The sequence below is a fragment of the Melitaea cinxia genome, chromosome 13 (assembly GCF_905220565.1).
Source record: "Melitaea cinxia chromosome 13, ilMelCinx1.1, whole genome shotgun sequence".
Lineage (NCBI taxonomy): Eukaryota > Metazoa > Arthropoda > Insecta > Lepidoptera > Nymphalidae > Melitaea > Melitaea cinxia.
This window is the reverse complement of record NC_059406.1, coordinates 14992889-15013989: the sequence shown is the minus strand read 5'-3', so window position 1 is coordinate 15013989 and position 21101 is coordinate 14992889. Positions and strand designations below refer to the sequence as shown.

Genomic DNA, 21101 nt, shown 5'->3' with positions numbered 1-21101 from the left:
TAATCGATCAGACTTTGACAGCGGGAGGTAAAAATAGACTAATTACCACAAATCCACAATACCACAACTTTAAATTTTAATTTATGTGAATAGAAATATCTTATATATACAGTAGAATTCGATGGTAAAAAGAATAATTAATTAAAATCTTTTAACTGACGGATACTGTCATTCATCATATAACATTATCCACATCTGGTGAAACAGGCCCTAAATCATCAGCAGTATCTTTCAGCTATATGACGCAATTGTCAAATGTCACTTACGCACACACAGGAAGATTGGTGAGGTGAGGTGTATAGGTACCGAGTTTGTATATTTGAATAATATGCAGATTGCAGAAGACGAACTAATTATAGTATAGATATTTCTTGGTAGGCCGTAGGCGTTATCGTATACATGTATATTCACTCGATGCGTTCGCACGTGCTGAGGTGTTTATCGTGTAATTTGTAATGTTTATTGTCGCGTGAACTCGACCCCTATAATCGAAGTGTTTTTTTTAATAATTTTAAATATCCTATATCGATAAATATGAATATCCAGACAGTATTAATTTTTATTGGACTCTCGTTTGCATATGGACAAGATAGGAAGGTGAGTGTTTGTAAATAGTGTTTGATAACACCCCCTAATTTTGTCAATGTCTTTGTTCGTTGTAAAAACAAACGTTACCGATCGATGTAGTAATTTTTTTTTTTACGTAATATATTTGCGAATTATTTTTCATGTTTTGTTATAATTATTTTTTTATTTGAAATAAATTTGTTGAACATGCATATTGCTAATTTCGTTATAGATTAGTAATGTTGCCTTTCTATATTGTTTGATGTTGAAATAGTTATAATAACAAAGTGTTGAATTGGTAATTTTTATAAATTTGATTTGAAATCTTCCATTCGTGGTGCAAAGTTTTATCAATCTACTAATTACTAGTATATTTTATGCATTTTTTAGATAACGGCAAAACTAAATCCAGGATACAATACACTTTCATCAGACGTAACGTTAGTATATGTCAAATGTGAGGGGGTCTCGGACACGATACACCAGATATGGGACTTTACACGACATATGCCTACTGTGATATTTGCAGTAACGAGTGTTAACTCCACTTTAAATGTTACATGGACGGATAATGTACCGAAAAACTTAATTTTGTCAGAGGAACCAACGTACAGTTTTGCTACAGCAATTGACAAGGTAAGGACTGAATATATTCAATATTTTTTGAATTTGGACAAATTCTGTTCATAAAATTCTTTTATAAATTAATACCTCACACTCAGCGGGACCCACTAGGTATTTGTCTCTGTCCAGATGCACATACTAAATTCAACCACAAATGCCCATGAAGAACGATGATAAGCGTCTGTATGACTTATACAATTTTTATGTGTTTGTCATGAACGAGGATTGTTGCTAGATTCTCAATCCAGAGCAATCATCAAACTAATAATGATAGAAGAAATTTATAAACTTATTTCCTTCTCAACATATTTTAATGATGATTTCTCGTTTGCACGCATAGTAATTAAAATTAGGATATTTAACTGTTCATTTTTCCTTAAACTTAAAAAAATTAATAAAAATATAAGTTTTATTTTAAATAGAGACTAAATCTTAATAATTAAAATTCTTAATAATACATATTTAATCTACATCATATGTAATTTATAAAACAAAATTTACAAGAGAGTAAGAGGCGACTAAAGGATAACACAGCTCCACAACCACCTTGGATAAGTTTCAAGGCCTATGTCCAGCAGTGGACTGCGATAGGGTGAAGTGATGAAAACAACAAAAAGAATAGTTTCCTGTATATAACCTTTCGATTATTTCTACGAAATTAAAATAAAGAACTTTAATTGAAAAGTAGGAAGTAACATATTATATCCATATTATTATGACTCACATATCTGCCCCAGATTGTTCACTAAACATAAACTGATCTCTCATGATGCATATTCATAGAACAAACGGAATTATGCATTCATGAAAGAGTGATCTGTGATGTCACAATGATTGTAATTCTATTCAAATTAAAATTAGGTATTTGTACGTACTTCCATCTGGGTTTAATTAAAAAATTAGTATATAATTTTATGTTGTTACCACAATACTTATCTACTTTAAATATTTTAATTGTTTTTATTTGAATTTACAAGTAAAACCTTAATATATAAAACAGAAAATTTAATAATCGGTTTTTAAAGTGAAAGTTTCATTTATGAAATCACTGTGTCTGTGTTATGTTTTGTTTTATAATCAAGTTTGTTTTTATGTTTGACATAGAAACACAGTCAACTTAATGCCTTTGTTTTAGTTATGAGATGACTAATATACAAATTTAGAATTCTTAAATAAATATATTATAAAATAAAATTCTCGTGTCGCGGTGTTTGTAGTTAAACTCCCCCGAAACAGCTGGACCGATTCTCATGAAATTTTGTGTGCATATTGAGTAGGTCTGAGAATCGAACAACATCTATTTTTCATCCCCGTAAATGTTAAGGGTAGCCCACACCAATTTTTTTTTTTTAATTTTTGGATAAGTTATTTATTATTTATTTTATTATGATTTGGCGTTGAAAAATACATACAATCCTAAATTTTCACCCTTCTACCACCAACCCCTATTTTTTAGCGTTTAGCGGCAAGACAACGTTTGCTGAGTCAGCTAGTATATTATAAAATAAATAAATAACGCCTCACACTCAACGGCTCGCACTAGGACTTACTCCTGTGTGGAAGCTGCCAAAAAACACACAATACAGAAGCACAAATTCCCAGACCACAGCAAACATCTGTATGGTCAATACAAATGAATGTCATGTGCGGGGATCGAATTCGCAAGAGTAACAGCCACTACTCAGTGCTGTGAACGCTGTGCTAATGCGTTGTCAAATAACCATGCTACGTACATGAGAAACTATTATTAATATATAGGGTGTCCCAAAAGTCGACGTCAAGCCGGGATCGGGTAACAGGCTAAGTCATAATAGTTGTCAGAAAAATATAAAAAAAAATCTAATCTTCTTCTTCTTCTTCTTCTTCTTCTTATTTATTGTTTTTTAAAAGAATACCTCTCAGAAGGCAAAATGAATATATCCAATGACAAAATAGTTTAAAAAAATGTGTTAGTGTAAGGTTAAAAAAATAGTTTAAAAAATTGTGTTAGTGGTGTCTATTCCAGTAAGCTATGTTTATTTTTGAAGAGTGTTTAGTTTACTGAACATTCTATGGATTTAATAAAAACAGAAATTACATGTGGAAAGCTATAAAATATTTATTATATTATATTATTATGATTTACTCTTTTTTTTGTTAGTGTTTATTTATATAGACATTTGTATCGGCAGCGGACGATGTAATAATAACGTTAAACGTTGTTGTTTTAAAAATATATGTATTGACTTTAATTTATTTTGTTTTTCTCCCGGCCACAGACCCAATATCCCGAAAAATTGTTTTTTTCTCCCGATAATAGGGTCTTTCGATCTGGCAACCTTAGTCCTGCCCGTCGTTGTGGCGGGCGTGATGTCAACTATCGTTTCAAGGCCACGCACCGACACTAATTGAGTGAATACATAAATATCGGTATCCGTATCCGCGGATCTTGACACTAAATGTCCGTATCCGTATCCGCGGATATTTATTTCTGACGATCCGGCACATCACTAATTTTTCTTCAACGTACTTTTTAAAGAGTGCATTTAAGTTTTAATTAAATAGTATAATCTCAAGTGTAAGTTAACTGTATCAGTCCTCTGTTACCTAAAACACGGGTATTAAGTTGCCTACCTGAGGAATAAAAGACCGTGTGTGTATTTTAACCCTCCAGTGCGCGCGCAACTTTTTGTGACAACTTATTGTTATGTAAAAACTTTAAATTTATTGCTCTATTTAAGGTAATGTAGATTACTTTTTATAAAACTAAAGTTTTTTTTTACTATTACTGTAACAAAAAAAAAGTTTCTCTATGATAATTGTTAGTACATGTTAAAACTCATGTATTTTTCCGAAATATTTCAACTTTTGTAAAAAATGTTGAAATTATTTATATGAGAAATAAAGATTTATATCTCAACATTGTATTATTACATTCTTTATTTGTTAATAAAAAAAAGAAACGAAAAGTCCTTTAATACATAGTAAAAAATATTTTGGAAGTATGGGTCTTTTTGACCCACGCGCGCCAACTCGCGGGTTAATCATTTTTATCTATACTAATATTAGCTGACCCCGCAATCGTTGTTTTGCCATATATGTTACTAACCCCCTTAACTTAGGGGTATGAAAAATAGATGTTGGCCGATTCTCAGGCCTACCCGATATGCACATAAAATTTCATAAAAAAGCAATCTGTCCAGCCGTTTCGTAGGAGTATGGTAAATGATATTGTGACACGAGAATTTTATATATAAGAGATTATAGAGCTGAAAAGTTTGTTTGTTTGAACGAATTACTGGTTCCAATTGAAAAATCGTTTTTATTTTTTATTTTATTGAATAGTCTATTTACCGAGTAAGGCTATGGGGCTATTTACTATTTTAGTACGTTTTTTTTTTCAGATGAAACCGGGAGGCACAGCTAGTTTTATAATATATTTATAAATATTTTGTTGCAGGTCTATGAATACGATGACTTAGACGATAATGGTCACATCGACCCAAAGTTCCCCCAGAAGCCGTACCCGCTCGACAGAATTGTATGGAATCTCAATGAGAGTCTCCTGACCGATAAAGAAGCCATGGTGCACGTCTATGGTACGTTGAATGACAGACACGGGCGTCAGGAAACTATTCACATAAAGGTTTGTAACATAAGGTTTTTTGTACGTCACATAAATACGCGCGCACACACACACACACACACAGACACACACACACACACACACACACACACACACACACACACACACACACACACACACACACACACACACACACACACACACACACACACACACACGCACACACACACACACACAACGCACTGTCCTTGAATGTTTCAGTTTACTGGAGTTACGCGTTTACGCGAAATTTCTTGAACTTTTTCAATTGACTACTCAATGACGTCAATATAATAAAATAAAATTAAAAAAAAAACGAAACACCGGCAATAGACAAAAACACAAATTGCTCTAAATATTCTTATAATGGACGATAATACATAATATATTCATGCATACACAAATATTTTGATCATATATGATGCAAAAACATGATTTTAAATGGGAAGTAGGAAAAAACCAACTCGGAACAAAAGTGAAAGTTTAATTAACTACATACAGCAGTATAAAATTTTTATATAATACTTATTAGTAATGCTTAACTAAGTACATGTTAATTCTCCATTATATGGATAATGTAATTTACATTGAGATAATAAAACAGTACAAAATTAAACTTGTGTACTCAATTTTGATTATATAATTTATTGTATTATAAATAACTCGCTGACCTGGCAAACTTCGTAGGGCTTTATTTTTTTTTCTTAAATATAATAATTACATATATAAAATAAAATATATCCTATCTTTCAATTTGGATCAAACTGCACACGGTGTGCAATTTTGGTTAAAATCGATTAAATAGTTTAGGAGTCCATCGCGGACAAACAACGTGACGCGTAATTTATATAATATATTAAGATAATAAAACTTTCAATATTATGGTGTCCTAATTTATTGTGTTACATTTATAATACTTGATGGCGAGTAGAAGCCGATATACAGCTTGGCGTTTAGACGTGAAATTTTAAAATATTCCTTTTTTTTGCGTATTTACTTGAAAATTTTTTCGTCTGCCTATGTTGTTGTATATGTCAATGTAATAGACGTCAGTTTTTTTTTTTCGGTTCCTAGCAATCACAATTATCGTTTTAGAATAAAAATTATTAGATTTAGTAATAATAATTAATTAAATTAAATTGTGTTCTATATTCTTAACAATAAACCTTATTTGAGATTAATTTCTAATATTCGTCGTTGTTTTAATTATGTAATAATATTTTTTGTGTCAAAGTGAGGTAATTATGATAAATGAAATGCAACGACTCTTGTTAAAATAGGTCTGTTGATGAGTCATACTTTTATGCTAATGCGATTACATTTACATTATGTAATAAAGTTTATTTTAATTATTCTATATACTCCTATTTTCATTACATGTACTACTGAATGTATCCAAAGGTAGATAGGTATGTAAGTATAAGGGTAGGTAGGAAGGTATATTTTTTTTTTTTTTTTTTTTATAACAATATATATCCACGGGCTTATAATGCCCGTGCTCTTGTTATTCCAATTATTTGTTTATTACTCTCGATACCTTGGCACCTACATATGCAACTTAGAGACTAATTAAACTAAGCTTAGTACCACTAATCCTACGTGAGTCCACCGACCAAAATTTAAAGTTATGCTAACTTAATTTACTTATATATAAAATTACTACTATTTATTATTACTTTTTCCTTTTCTTCACTTTTATCTTACAATTGTTCATTTTTGTATTTATACTGTTATTTTTATAACAGGTAGGAAGGTATATTTATAGAAGAAGGTATATATCGCCCCGGCGCCCCAGGGCCGGGGCGATATATACCTGGGCGGAGTGTGATAACCTGAGTCGGCAAAAGCCAGGGTGGCCACGGCCCTTTATTCCGGAGGACCGCGACCTCGGCGCTTTTCGACATTTTATTATTTAACGAAACTACTCAAGTCCACTTTTTCACGACAAATTTGAAAGTCTATAATAGACTATTTTTTTTGTTTTTTTAAAACAGATTTTACATTATTTTAGACTTGGTTTCAAAGGAATTAAATAAGTTTGAATTCTTATTTCTAACATTTTTTTTTAATTTACATTATCTAGGACCACTTTTAAACATAACCTCCTTATTTAATCTTCTCTACTATACGTCAAATTCCGCGTCAAAAACAACCTTAACAGTGTTGCCATTAAAAACAAACCAAAACGGATTTTTTATCTCAACTATTTTCACTAAAAACACTAAATTACTTTCAGCTGGACCTAATCCCGTTCAAAGACTACGCAGTGGATCTCCCCCATCTCATCCACACAGCTAACTCGACGCTGTTTGATATCAGCCTAGTCAACTTGACCACCAGTAAAGAGTACAACGCGTCTCGTTATGCGATACACTTGCTCCTGGTCAGCACTGACCCTGAGACTGATACCATGCACTATACCATGAGGAAAAGCTTGGATGATGAGCATACGCCTGGAGTTTTTGAGGTGAGTTATTTTATTTGAATAACATACAGCTTATAATTTTTATTTATTTATTTACTCTTTATTGTACACCACAATATGCAAATACAAAATAATAATAATAATAATACAGACAACTTAAGAATGCGTAGTACAAAAGGCGGTGTTATGGCTAGTTAGCCATTTCTTCCAGACAACCCGAAATAGGATTGAGTATTATTTATTTGAGAGATAGATAGACTAGGATATAATAACTAAACAGTGTTACTTATTAGATAGTAAATAGCAAACTAAAAAACTAATAGCTACCACATATGTTTTGTGTTATATTACAGTGTGAAACAAAATATGACTTTCTATGTAAAAAAAACATTGATTGTTAAAAAAGTAGTATTTTTGCTTTTTATGTTAAAAAGAATATTAAATTTAAGTAATTTTTATATTTTTAACAATTTTTGTAAGTTTAAGTAATTATATTTTCAACAATTTGTGTAAGTTACCTGATGTCATAGGAAATCTGTATTGTATTTATATTTAATAAAATCTGAATGAAAAAATGAAAAAAGATTTGCTCAGATGAAGATAGAGAAAAATATTGAAATATTATATCAGTAATGTTCAGTATATTATAGTATTATATATAAGTACATATAAATATTATAAATATTTGAATTATAGGACTTATTATCTGTTCTCATATCGTTTAAGTACACTTAATGACCCTGTGTCCCATTTTGTTTAACTGAGCATGCAATATTATCCTAATTTCAAAAATATGGATATTATTCAAGATAATTTGAAGCTTAAAAAAATCTATAGGTATTAAATATTTCGCCTCGACGTAGTTAGCGAAATAAAATACGATTTCGTTTTTGTTTACGAACCGATAATTTTTTTAACGAGTTCAATGTACATATATGATAAATTATAATGTAATGATGATAGTAAAAATAAAAAACTATGGTAGGGATGGACAAAACGTGTTATAAATTGTGCAAACGAACGTGCAAAACGAACCGTTTCTTTCTAAACATAGGGAATGGCCAATAAGCGAAGTTTCGTTCGGTCACTAGATAATAGAGATCAAGAGCCCTTCGCTGTTCGAGGAGGGCGAGGGGGGCTACCTTCAGTTCCGCCCCGTCGCCTACCTCCAAAGCACGCGCGGCGTTGCCAGCTCGGCTATCGCTCGAGTGTCTGCCTTCAACAGGTGAGTGCTTATATGTACATGATTTCACCCGTTGTAAAGAGTTGGGCAGGATAATAAAAAAAGGCCGAGATACCATTCAATCCACTTTACTTTTGTCGCAGTCCACTGCTGGACATTGGCCTCCCAAAGCTCGCGCCAGACGTCCCGATTTTCCGCAATCCTCAGGCCACCACTGGCAATCTTACGTAGATCGTCGGTCCAGTGGGCTGAACGGCGACCCACACTGCGTTTGTTGAGATATCATTATTTATTTTGAAAACTTTAGAAATTACATGAATGAAAAATACATATTGAATATGTGGTCTTATTTCCGATTGTGAATTCTTACAGACAACCCTGTCCATAATTAAGGAAATATTGGTAACATAACACGATAGGCACTCGTGGCAAGTAGCTTCAGAATGTTAACCTTATACTATTAGGTATATAAACAAGTTTTTAGGATAATTATGATTTTTGTGTATAAACAACAATCTTAACGTTTTCTCAATTATCCTATCATAAATATGCATTTAACTGATCGGATCAGAAGGGACACTCTTTATCTTCCGGATCTGGAGTTCTATTATAACACAAAATAAAATATTATTCATACACCCGCAGTAATTTAAAACGACATGCGCCACAATATAACAATGAAACCTATAACAAATTACGATTTTTTGACACTATGAGCCGCTAAGTGGCAAATCTATTGTTGTTCTTTATTACCTATAATAATAATAATAATAATAAGCGTTTATTTCAGACGTGTACATCCATAGTACCTACCTATGAGATCCTTCAAGTAACAAAAACCAAACAATCTTTATTTCTAGAACGTACTTACCTAGACACAGTACGCTGAAGCTGTTCTACTCCAGACTGAACACCGACCTGCTGGTTCAGGATATGTTCGTGTCGTTCGGAGAGGCCGGCGATGGGTACTACAAGCAACATAACTACACTGCTTGGTGAGTTTCTTTATACATCTAAATTGGCAAACATGTGTACGGCTCATTTGATGGGAATCGGTTACCATATCTTATAGACGCCTGCAACATTAGAAGCATCGCAAACACATTGCTGACTTTATCCCCAATCCCCCCAGGAGCTCTAGTCAGGAACACAACACTGCTTGAAAGCAGTATTATTTAGCTGTGATCTTCTATAAGATCAAGGTAACTAACCCAGTCGGGCTTCTCTAGATTTTGAGCAGGGTATTTTCTGCTGTGCCGTACTTCAGTGAAATGTTAATATAAACATTAAACCCGGGCATAGCCAATATGAAGCCAGTACGTTGATAATAGAATAAATGAAAATTTTGTTCATAATTTAATTTAAGGTACTTAAGGTTAATTTGACACCATAAATAATCCTTGCATAACCATTCATTAGTTTGTTATTCTTTTTTAGAAAATTAAAACTATTACAATCAAATAATTTTCCAGGTCCTTCACAATCGGCTACGGAACACCTCCAGTAGAGAGTTTCTCGTTCTTCGTCATCATGATTATATCTATAGGTCTCGGAGTGCCTGTAGTATTAGCTCTATCTGGCATTACCTATGTGCTACTAAGGCGATACAGGCAACGTAACAATAGGACTAGGTTCACTAATGAGGACTAAATATTTTCGACATATTTTTGCAACCAATCAAAACCGGGTTCCTATATTTAGAAACGATTCGTTTTGTTAACGGACGGTCATGCTTAAAACGTGTCGTGGACGAAATTTAATGGTTCGTAAACAAAATGAATCTTTGATTTTTATGGACCTGGTATTTAGTAAATTGTTTTTAAATCGATATTTCTGTGAGATCCCTAGAGCGGGATACACTTGTATAAATACAGGTAAGTATAATAAATAAATAAATGTATTATTTATTTAATATTATGTGAATTCGACTTTAGGTTGCTGGCTATGGAATGTCCCAAATAGATCTGTCAGAGTTACCAGTAAAATAAACGTTGATCAGTAAAAGTAAAAAAAAATGTATTGTTCATTTAATTCAATGTTTTTAAACTTATTGTTGTTACTGGCGATTTAAGAGCCATTTCACAAAAATCGGTAACAATCCGCGAAATTGTAATATTTTGACATCGTTAATCTCAGTGTTGGATGCAATAATGTAATTTATATTCTTGAAATATAATAGAGCAACCTTTGTTGTAGTCCATAGTCATATCAGAATTTTGATTTATATTATGTGTATAAAATTATTAACCTTTTCATCAGCCTCCTCCCTGGGTAAACGGTCGCAATGTATACTTTGAAGTCCTACTTTTCAATAACCTCTACGTTGAAACCATTTTAAAAAAATATCATAATATGTGGAATATAATTTTGTTGTCCACTATCATAGATTTTTATTCCACTTGTAACTCTATTAAACGATAAAAAAAATTTAAAGTTACGAATATTTTCCAAATAAGTACAATTTTAAAAGCGATATTTCTCTTAGAAAACTAAGAAATTTTAACGAACTATCTTCATCAAAGTAAACTTACATCATTAAGGAATACAAAAAAAATAATTAAAAGATGTAATTATTTTTAATACATTTTATATTAAATAATAAAAAGATAGTATATATTGCCACGCATCAAGCCCGGTAAATCAGTCGAGCGCTAGCGCTCTTAGAGGTAAGGTCCACGCCAAATTCTGCGCAGCCGTCTCTTTCGCTCACACGCGCCAAGCGCCTGTTGTTATAGCGGATAAAACGCATTTGATACTTTCATAATAAAATATAAATAAAATAAACATATTACGAAAATGACTGTAAAATAATATAATGATAATTTTTGTAAACAAATGTATAATTTAATTTTCTTTTCTCACACTATCAATACAAATAGGCATTTCAATCTGTTTGTCTTGTTATTTGTTAATTAATATGTTTGTCGGTGTCGATGTCATTAAATTCTTTTTTATTCATATCGTAAATATTAGATTCATTCGTAAACTGAAAAAACTAAATATATTTAAAAAAATTGTTTCATAAAATTGATTTTTTTAATTTTATTTTAAATTTATTGACTGTTGTTATATAACATACTTGAAATTTTTAACAAATTAATTATGTAAAAAACATTTTATACCATAGTTATAATTTTTATTATACATCAGAAAATGATCACGATGGTCTTTTGGTTGTCACACTATACGTACTAGCACAAAAATCGCGCGGCTCGTACGACTCGCGCGATGCGACCAAATTTACCTAAACTTGCAGAGCGTAAAATTGTGAAATGGCTCTTAAGTAATAAAAAGGCAAAAAAAAAAATATCTATTTTGACTTGTGATTTTTAAACATTTTTGTCAATGTATAAATGTAGGTTTTTTTTTGACAATCAATAATGATAATTTTTATTTTATTTTAATAGACGAAAACATTCAAGAAGTAGACCACTTTTATGTCGGGTTCCTATATTAAAGAACTATTCGTTTTGCTGTACATGTCGTGTTCAAATAAATCTCTCGATGGTTTTAAAAATTAAACAATGCGGAAAACGAATCGTTGTTTATTTTCAATATAGGCATCTCGGTTTAAACTGCACGTTCAATGTTTGTGTACGTAGCCAATGACATTAGAGTAGGTACGCATATTTTTCATACAGTTATGTTCTTAAAAGCATTAAATATGTGTACTAAATAAAATTTAAAAAAAGAATCAAATCTGAAAAATAATTTCTTTTATGGTAAATGTAGTTCATATTTTTGTTGCTTATATTATTTTACTTTTCAATTGTCAAGATGGGTGACATTTGACTTAAAAATTATGGCGCGAATTGCGCTGTAAATTTTTATTAGTTTTCACTAAAGCCTTTAATTTTAAATCTAGATTAATTTGTAAAAAAAAATGTTTTGTAAATATTTTTTAATGTTATTTAACAATAACCGTTAAATCTGATGAATTATTATTCCTTCTCCTTAGTTCCTTTATTCGTATCCAAATTATGTGATATTTTCTTAAATTAATGTCCTGAAGTGAATTAAATCTTGGTTCTCACTCTGTTTAAATTCATTATTGTACTGTTTTACTAAACTTGACGTTTGATATTATTTGAGTGCATGTTTTTAGTATAATGAAAATAGCGTAAATGTGACATTACACATTGTGATATTTGGATTTTTTAAGATAAAAAGACAGTATTGTGAAGATGCTATTTATGAAAGATATGAATTTAAGTTTTTGGCGCCGTTTTTCATGACGTAAATAATCGCAAAATCTTAAAAAGTCTTGCTGGGCTCGATATTATAATTATAACATTAAAATTAAATAATGAAAAATCGTTCGTTATGAATAAATCTGTAATATTTATAGACAATTTTGTATATTTATTGTAGTAACTTGCGAACCTTGTATTTTGATGTGATATTTTGTTAACCTGTCTGTATAGATGTAAAATAAAAATTGGTATTATTAATTTGTTCTTATTATTTTGTGATTCATTATTTTAAACAAAATTCCGCCAGAGGGCTCATTTCATTCGCTCAACACATGATTCATTTGATGAGACCTTGGTAATCCCTATGGTATTTGAATTAATAATATTTGTACAGTTTAGAGCGAAGGACTTGTATCCAGCTTTCAATAAATTTAAAAAATGAATTAATAATAATATCTTTATTCATAATTGTATTTGAGTGTATGCCTTCAACAGGTGAGTGCTTATATGTACATGATTTCACCCGTTGTAAAGAGTTGGGCAGGATAATAAAAAAAGGCCGAGATACCATTCAATCCACTTCACTTTTGTCGTAGTCCACTGCTGGACATAGGCCTCCCAAAGCTCGCGCCAGACATCCCGATTTTCCGCAATCCTTATCAGGCCACCACTGGCAATCTTACGTAGATCGTCGGCCCAGTGGGCTGGACGGCGACCCACACTGCGTTTGTTGAGATACCATTATTTATTTAGTAGTCCGTTGAAAACTTTAGAAATACATGAAAGAATAATTGTGTTTGCAGGCAAACAAAGAAAAACCGACTTCAATTACATCGACAAGTAATACAACGTAGATCGACGAAAAAATAGTCAAGTAACTACGCGTTATCAAAGATTACTCAAAAAGTAGTTATCAGATCTCGATAAAATTTAAATGTGACCACATGACAAACATCAGCTTTCGATTTAATTAAAAATTATCAAAATCGGTACACCCAGTAAAAAGTTATGCAGATTTTCGAGTTTCACTCAATTTCTCTGGGATCCCATCATCAAAACCTGGTTGCCTTATCATGGTACCAAACTAGGGATATCTCCTTTCCAACAAAAAAAGACAAAATCGGCAGTAAAAAGTTATGTGGTATAAATACAACGTAGGTTGACGAAAAAAGCGTCAAGTAAAAATGCATTATTAGATATAACTCGAAAAGTAGTTGTTAGATCTCAAATAAATTTAAATGGGACCAATTGACACACACCACCTTTCGATTTAAAAAAAAGTCGAAATCGGTCCACCCAGTCAAAAGTTCTGAAATCACATACATAAAAAAAATACAGTCGAATTGAGAATCTCCTCCTTTTTTGGAAGTCGATTAGAAATAAACTGAAGAACAAAGGAGATTGGAAATTTTTGTGATTGAGATAACAATTTCAATATAATTTTTAAAACATGGTCAGACTTATCATTACACATCTATAATGCTATTTAATAGCTATAGATTTTAGACACTGAATGTATATATAAACATTAAATCTCTATTAAGAGATTTGGATATTAGAGATTGTTAAAAGGTCGCACAATTCTCAAATAAATCTACAACTTCGATATAAGTAGGTATGCAATAATTTCATAGTATATTTTATCATAACTATCAAGGCAATTGCGCAGTGGTACACAATAATAATAATTAACCTCGTGAACCTAGATAGCTTGAATGATGAACGCGTCTGCGCTTTAAGCTTTGCTCTACAACCATAAATTAATTAAAGTGTTGTTAATGCGCATTTATTGTAAGAAATTTACGTTACGTTGGCTTTAAAATACTGAGGGCCTGTTTCACCTATTGCCGTGCTTTCTGTATCGCCGGTTGCGGGTTCGATTCCCGCCGAGTCTACGTGTAATATTTGTATTTATATATGTATTATTTCCATGTTCTTTTATCAAAAAATATTTAGCTATATGAGCAGGCTGTCACCTATAACAAGCATTAAATTGCTTACAATAAAGATTATAATTGATAAAAGTGTTTCTAATTGTTCATTTTTACCATCAAATTCGACTATATTTATGAGATACAGACAGTTCTCGACTTACGTCGTTTCGAGTTACGTCGAATAATGTTTTGACATAATTCCTCAAGCATACATCATTTGTTTCGATTTCCGGTATAGGAAAATTCACTTGTTAACAGAGAAGTTTTAATGTTAATACATTGTTAATAACAAAATTTGTGCAGCCTTCTATCTATCTACCTATTGTGTTACCAATACATGTATGATAGCAAGAAGAAAGAAGCGAAGTAATCTAGAATTGATAGTTTCTTTAAGCCCAAAAGTTTATTTATTATTTCTCATTACATATTTTGATTATTAAAGTTTTATCATTATTATTAAAATTAATAACACACAAATACCGAAAAAACTAGCAATTTCATAAATACATATTTTTATAATTATTTTAAGAACTTACTTTCGATAATAAAGTATGTATATCCTTTGTTATAAATGTAGTTTTTTTATTTATTTTGAGTCTGTGTGGATCCTAGCCCTTGAGTTTTACATGTAAACGTATGAAAAAATTTGTCTCGACTTTCGTCGTTTCGATTTACGTCGCGTATTTCGAGAATCTAACATGCTGTAAGTACGAGAACTGCCTGTATTTGCCAATTCAAAAATATGAATCTAAAAGTTGTAGTTTATTAATTGATGAAAAACAGATCCAAATGGCCTATTCCTATCTTCTACTATTAATGTCTATCAGTAATTTATTTGCTAGATAAACTTTATTTACAACCGGTGAAACCGGCTCTATTATGTATATTACTTATTACAGTTATAATTACTTATTACAGTTTTAAGCCTGTGTTGCATCGCGTTCCATCGCGTAGCTTTAAGAGATTTAAATTAGGAACAATAATACACTATTATATATACGTCAAAAAATTATATTTTCAATAATGTTAAGATTAAGTTTATAAAAGAATCAACAGGGCGTTAGAAAAAATGAGATCAGCCCGTGTTGATATTTAATTTTCAAGTCATAGAATCAAAGATGGCGCGTCTATCAAATTTGAAATTAGCCCAAGATGGCGCCACAAAGTTCAAATACGAACTCTCTTCCACCTCTTGAGGCGGAGTGTTCTCTTTTTGGACGGGAGAAAAATCATTAGTATGAGTATTTTGTGGCGTAAACAATTGACGTTTAGACGTTTTTCCGCCTTTTCTATTACTATTTCCGTTGTTAATTGCCTTCGGGTTCGAATGGTTGCCGTGATTATTTTTATACTTGTGCCCGGTCGTCTGAAACTCCTGTATCTCGTTTTGTAATCCTTGGGAAATTGTCTTGTTCTTTCTGCATGAATCGATGTCACCTAGAGATTTGTGCCTGGTTCTTCGAAATACTTTGTGATTCCTCTCTGCGACCCACCGTCTCAGCCTCTTAACAAATGGCTGCACCATGAAAAAGGAGTTAGGGCTGACACCCATTTTGAGTTTGGGAGTCATGTCTTTTCTACTAGCTGGTAGATCAGATATAGGGAACCATTCGCAAGCCTTTATTTCGCATCTAGTTTGCGGCTGAAACTTTGTGTCGCGCGGTATGTTACAGATAATATACAAACGTGCGGTCTGATCATGGAACGTAACTTCAATATACTCTTGTTTGTTGATAAGATTGGTTATGTCGAATCCGGTTTCCTCTAGTACCTAAAACAAAAAATATTTCTTGTTTATTCATTATAATTATAATTGAGTTTGCAGACAAATGAAGAAAAACCGACTTTACTTAGATCGACAAGTAATACAACGTAGGTAGACGAAAACATAGTCAAGTAAATACGCATTATCAAAGATTACTACAAAAGTTGTAATCAGATCTCGATGTATTTAAATGTGACCACACAATAAACATCGGCTTTTGATTAAATTAAAAATCAACAAAATCGGTACACCCAGTAAAAAGTTATGCAGATTTTCGAGAGATTCCCTCGATTTCTCTAGGATCCCATCATCAGATCCAGGTTTCCTTATCATGGTACCAAACTAGGGATATCTCCTTTCCAAAAAAAAAAGAATTATTAAAATTGGTTCATAAAAGATGGAGTTTAGCTCGAACATACATAAAAAAATATATACATATATATGGTCAAATATCTCTTACAAAACATTGTGCATCAGCCTAGTCACAAACCTCTCTAGCAGCACACTTCCAGGGCTCCTCATCTTCATTGACCTTGCCTTTAGGGAAGCCCCAGGAGGCCTTAGCCCAGTAGGACTGCACTAACAGTACATGAGACAACTCGGTGTCAAGGAGTATAGCTCCGTAGGTCGGTACCATTAGTTTGTACTCACGCCAGTTGTCAAGGACCTCATCGAGGTTGCTTATGTGTTCTCGTAGTTGTGGGACATGCTGGAATTATAAAATAAACAATACATCAATAAAGCACATATAAGAAAAATATTTATATCAAAAACTAGCTGCTGCCCGCGACGTCGTCTGAGTGAACGCTATACAGCACCAAAAATACCTACGATTATACTTTTTAAAATAACATTCATTTACCTGTTCTTCTTTATACATATCATATCTACAGAAAGTCCAGTTATATGGTAAAAAATTATAACACATTTAAGTTATAGACTTTACACGATTTTAACATAAAATAAATGGCTGTATGTGAGTAAAAAAAAACCAAGCTAGTTCCACATCTCACTTAAGTTTATATGAGACATGAAAATATATAAAATAAGAAGCAATAATAAAACCAATAAATACCGAACAAAAATATTAACAGTCAATGTATATTTTGTACTAACTCTATTACTATTTATTCTGTACTGTAAAAAAATATAAGCATGTCTTATCTTTATGATATATATGTATAGCATGCTTAATTTTCCTCTTTCTTCGATATGTAGCTCAAATTGCTTACAGCAATAGCGTGCTGTTTTCGAGTTTAAATTTTGTTATAAATTTATGCAGTTCTTTTTGAGTTCTGTTTGTTATTCTTATTAGATACAGACAAACTCAATGAATTTTTTAAGACATAGATGAAGCAGCTTAAAACTTATATAGGTATACACATTTTTTTTAAATTGTGTTGTTCATCTCTGAAACGAATTAATGATACAATTTTAAGAAGAAAATGCACATCTTCATCTATGACTTTTAAAAACAACAAATAATTTAAATCAAATTTAAATTATTTATATCCAAAAAGGGATTGATGAATAGCCCGTGAAGAACGAAAAGGATTGATGATGATGTTTTTGTAATCTCATAGATGGCGCTGCTTTAAAATTGACTTGATACTACTTATATTCATTTAATTATGTTTATCGGCCTAAGTTACATATATTGCGTGATATTTATAGTGTGAAGGTAGCTTATAGTATGGTTATTATTAACATAATAACAACAACATTCAAATATGTGTCGTTAGATTACGTGTTGTTACAGAATACGTTGAAAAAATAAAGGTTCACTGCTCGTTCCCCGTAGGTTATAGCGTGATAATATGTAGCCTATATGTTGACCCGACTTCTTAATAAATTTCGTGCCATATTTGAAGTAAATCCATGCAGTACTTTTTGAGTTTATCCCGGACATACATACAGACAAACAGATAAACAAACAAACAGACAAAAATTCTAAAAACCATATTTTTGGCTTCGGTATCCATAGTAGATCACACCCCAAGTATTCTTTAAAAAAAATATTCAATGTACAGTTTTGACTTTCCTACCATTTTATTATATGTATAGACTATATAACTGAAATAAACTACAGTTCATCACTCATCATCACTTCAGCCTATCGCAGTCCACTACTGGACATAGGCCTCAACAAGTTCGTGCCAAAAATGGCGTGAACTCATGTGTTATTGACCATAGTCAACACGCCGGGCAGGCAGGTTGGTGACCGCAGTGCTGGCTTTGTCGCACCAAAGACGCTGCTGCTTGCTTATTATTATTCACATTTTAAATGTCCAATTTACCTGAAAAATATGTGCTGCAAATTCCCGTATACCACATGGATTCAGTCTTGTGCTCTCATCCGTACCACAATAGTAATCCAAATAGAACCAGTGCGCAAGCTCTATTTGAAAGCATATTCGAACCAGGTTACTTCTATCTTCTGGAGGCAGGTTGATAATAAATCGGCTGTGAATAGATTTCAACTTATTATTACGGTAGGTACTTTATGATAGACAAGGTTAGCTAATAATGTTAAGGATAATTATGTGAAATTGTTTTGGTTTTTCTTGTGTCGTTGAAACATGTTACTTAAATTTTACAATTTTTGGCTATGATGTACAATATAGGTAGATTTTTTTATCGGAGGTTAAAATTTTGTTATTTCTGACTCTACCTTAATTCCGGTGCTGCGGTAAGTGTACTCATGCTCTGTACTGCGACTATCACGCGCTATTTTCGAACAAATTTACGTAAAAACGATCTTTACTGCAAGATCAAAATACGATACGAACTGACCTTTAACGACTGACAAATAGACACTTTTAAACAAAATAATGCGTCATTCATAATATTCTAATAAAAGTAGTAACATTGCGTGCTAGAATATAGGTTTAGAAATTCGAAAAATATCCAAAACCGAATCGGAGCACCCCACTGTCCACGTGGTCTTGGTCTGCCCTACCCCTAGTGTTTTTTTTTAAGCCGGAGCCAAGCGTTCCTCTAACCTTAAAGGTGGTAGGTTAATTTTAACCTCAAAACTTCAACCACGATATCTCTGTAACAGCGGGGTTTACACGAAAATAGTTGTCCGGGGGGATGAAAAGCCCACACTCCCTACCACTATTTAAAAAAGTGATGTTATTTTAATATTTAGAAGTGTATCTTTTAAGCAATTTCTTTAGTTTGACATTACCTAAAAATTCTACGCATTTTGTTTCGTACTTTTGAAACAAGTTCAATGAAATAATCATACTCCTTTTCCAGCACATGTCGTTAGTATTTGTGTTAATTCTTATAATTTATTTATTTACCTGCATAGGTCATCCAATATATCAATGGGAATTGAGTGTTTACTTTGACGACAATTATCTGCTGCAGCCATTTTAATCTCTTTTATTATTTATCAATAATAATAGAACTTTACACAATGTAATTTACAAATTCAAAACTTAGCCCAAAAAAGTAACGGCTAATAGAAATTCTTATTTTATAGATATACCAACAATATTTTTACAATTATACTCTTCGTACAATATATCAACAATATAGGTAATAATAATGCGCTTCATTGCTATCAAAGAGTATATAAGTAATTGCTATTTGCTTTGTTTGTCAAATGTCAATTTTTTTTTTTTTTTTAATTTATTGAGAGCTAGCAGGCTGTGCTGCCAACCCCAAGAAACTAAAGAACAGCAGCTCACCAATTAAAAAAAAAAAAAACAGTAGGTAAAGTAAAAAGGGCAGATTTGTAGCAATCAGTTATTTCGGATTTTTTTTTACAAGTGATATACATCCACGGGCTTATGAACCCATGTCCTTTTTTATTCTAAAAACATGCAATTTTTATTTTTATTTTTATTTTTTATTTCAAGGTAGGCGTTACTGTTATTTCGGATTTAACCGATTGCTACTCATTGGAAGATTTAATGAGGAAAGTCGATATTTTTCTATTCTATTTCTGTTCTATTTCTATTCTATTTCCATTCTATTTCTATTTCAATGCTATTTCTATTCTATTTCTATTCTATTTCTATTCTATTCTATTTCTATTCTATTTCTATTCTATTCTATTTCTATTCTATTCTATTTCGATTCTATTTCTATCTTATTTCTATTTTATTCTGGCGTACAAGATGCCTCGATCGATGGAGAAGCGGCAACGATTGTTCAGACAAACCGCGGTTTTAAAATATCCGAAAAATATGTTTTGGAGAATTTTTACGTGGTTTCTCTCTCTCTTGTCGGTCTCTCATGTCTGAGGATCGTGGTCAGCATCAGGGTTACATCTGGAGCGGATGATTTGCCTCCACCGGTCTCTGTCCATGGCGTCTCTTACGACCGTGTATAACTTAGTGGCAGATGAGTTTTTTACATGGTTAATTTTGTACAAATTTTGTATATGATTTCTCCGTGTATAAAATATGAATGTCAATCATATAAGACTGTTCGCAGAATTTCCTCCGAATCCCAACAAGAGTAGATCCTGCCATCTAGTATCATTGCGTATTATTATTTAGTGATCATTAAAACATATCGATACCTCGGGGCTCAAAGGGCGTAAGCACCAAAACTCGATTTTACAGGAGAGCCAAAAAACTAAAAAAAAAAAAAATATTTTCGACATAACTTTTTCGATTATTGTCCTAAATAAACCATTCTAGGACCAAAAGTTTTTTTTTTTTTTTGATGCAGTTCTTTGTATAATTATATTTCAAATAAATTTAAAAGTAACAAAAATAGCTTGTCTATACGCCTCGGAAAATCGAATGATTGGGGCGTTTACGCCCGAAAAATCAATGGATATGTGAT

General features: G+C 32.0%; 2 protein-coding genes across 2 annotated transcripts; one reads left to right on the top strand and one right to left on the bottom strand.

Moving 5' to 3' along the window:
• Window positions 1–273: 273 nt before the first annotated feature.
• Window positions 274–10434, top strand: LOC123659050 (glycosylated lysosomal membrane protein B-like). The gene is made up of 7 exons (XM_045594322.1): window positions 274–597; window positions 958–1203; window positions 4631–4816; window positions 7032–7262; window positions 8312–8445; window positions 9264–9398; window positions 9876–10434. The coding sequence occupies exons 1-7, from the start codon at window positions 535–537 to the stop codon at window positions 10051–10053; spliced, it is 1173 nt and encodes a 390-aa protein (XP_045450278.1). The 5' UTR covers window positions 274–534; the 3' UTR covers window positions 10054–10434.
• A 5091-nt stretch (window positions 10435–15525) lies between these two features.
• LOC123659316 (m7GpppN-mRNA hydrolase) lies at window positions 15526–19690 on the bottom strand. The gene is made up of 4 exons (XM_045594562.1): window positions 19604–19690; window positions 18593–18758; window positions 16786–17004; window positions 15526–16301 (listed from the first exon to the last, which is right to left on the bottom strand). Exons 1-4 carry the CDS (start codon window positions 19672–19674, stop codon window positions 15630–15632), a joined length of 1128 nt encoding a protein of 375 aa, XP_045450518.1. The 5' UTR covers window positions 19675–19690; the 3' UTR covers window positions 15526–15629.
• Window positions 19691–21101: the final 1411 nt, after the last annotated feature.

Coding starts and splice junctions, on each gene's coding strand:
- LOC123659316 (XM_045594562.1), bottom strand. CDS start 19,674: ATGGCTGCAGCAGATAATTGTCGTCAAAGTAAACACTCAATTCCCATT. Junction 18,759..19,603: donor ATATTGGATGACCTATGCAG/GTAAATAAATAA, acceptor ATCTATTCACAG/CCGATTTATTATCAACCTGC. Junction 16,302..16,785: donor GGAAGTGTGCTGCTAGAGAG/GTTTGTGACTAG, acceptor TTTTTGTTTTAG/GTACTAGAGGAAACCGGATT.
- LOC123659050 (XM_045594322.1), top strand. CDS start 535: ATGAATATCCAGACAGTATTAATTTTTATTGGACTCTCGTTTGCATAT. Junction 8,446..9,263: donor CGAGTGTCTGCCTTCAACAG/GTGAGTGCTTAT, acceptor CTTTATTTCTAG/AACGTACTTACCTAGACACA. Junction 9,399..9,875: donor CAACATAACTACACTGCTTG/GTGAGTTTCTTT, acceptor ATAATTTTCCAG/GTCCTTCACAATCGGCTACG.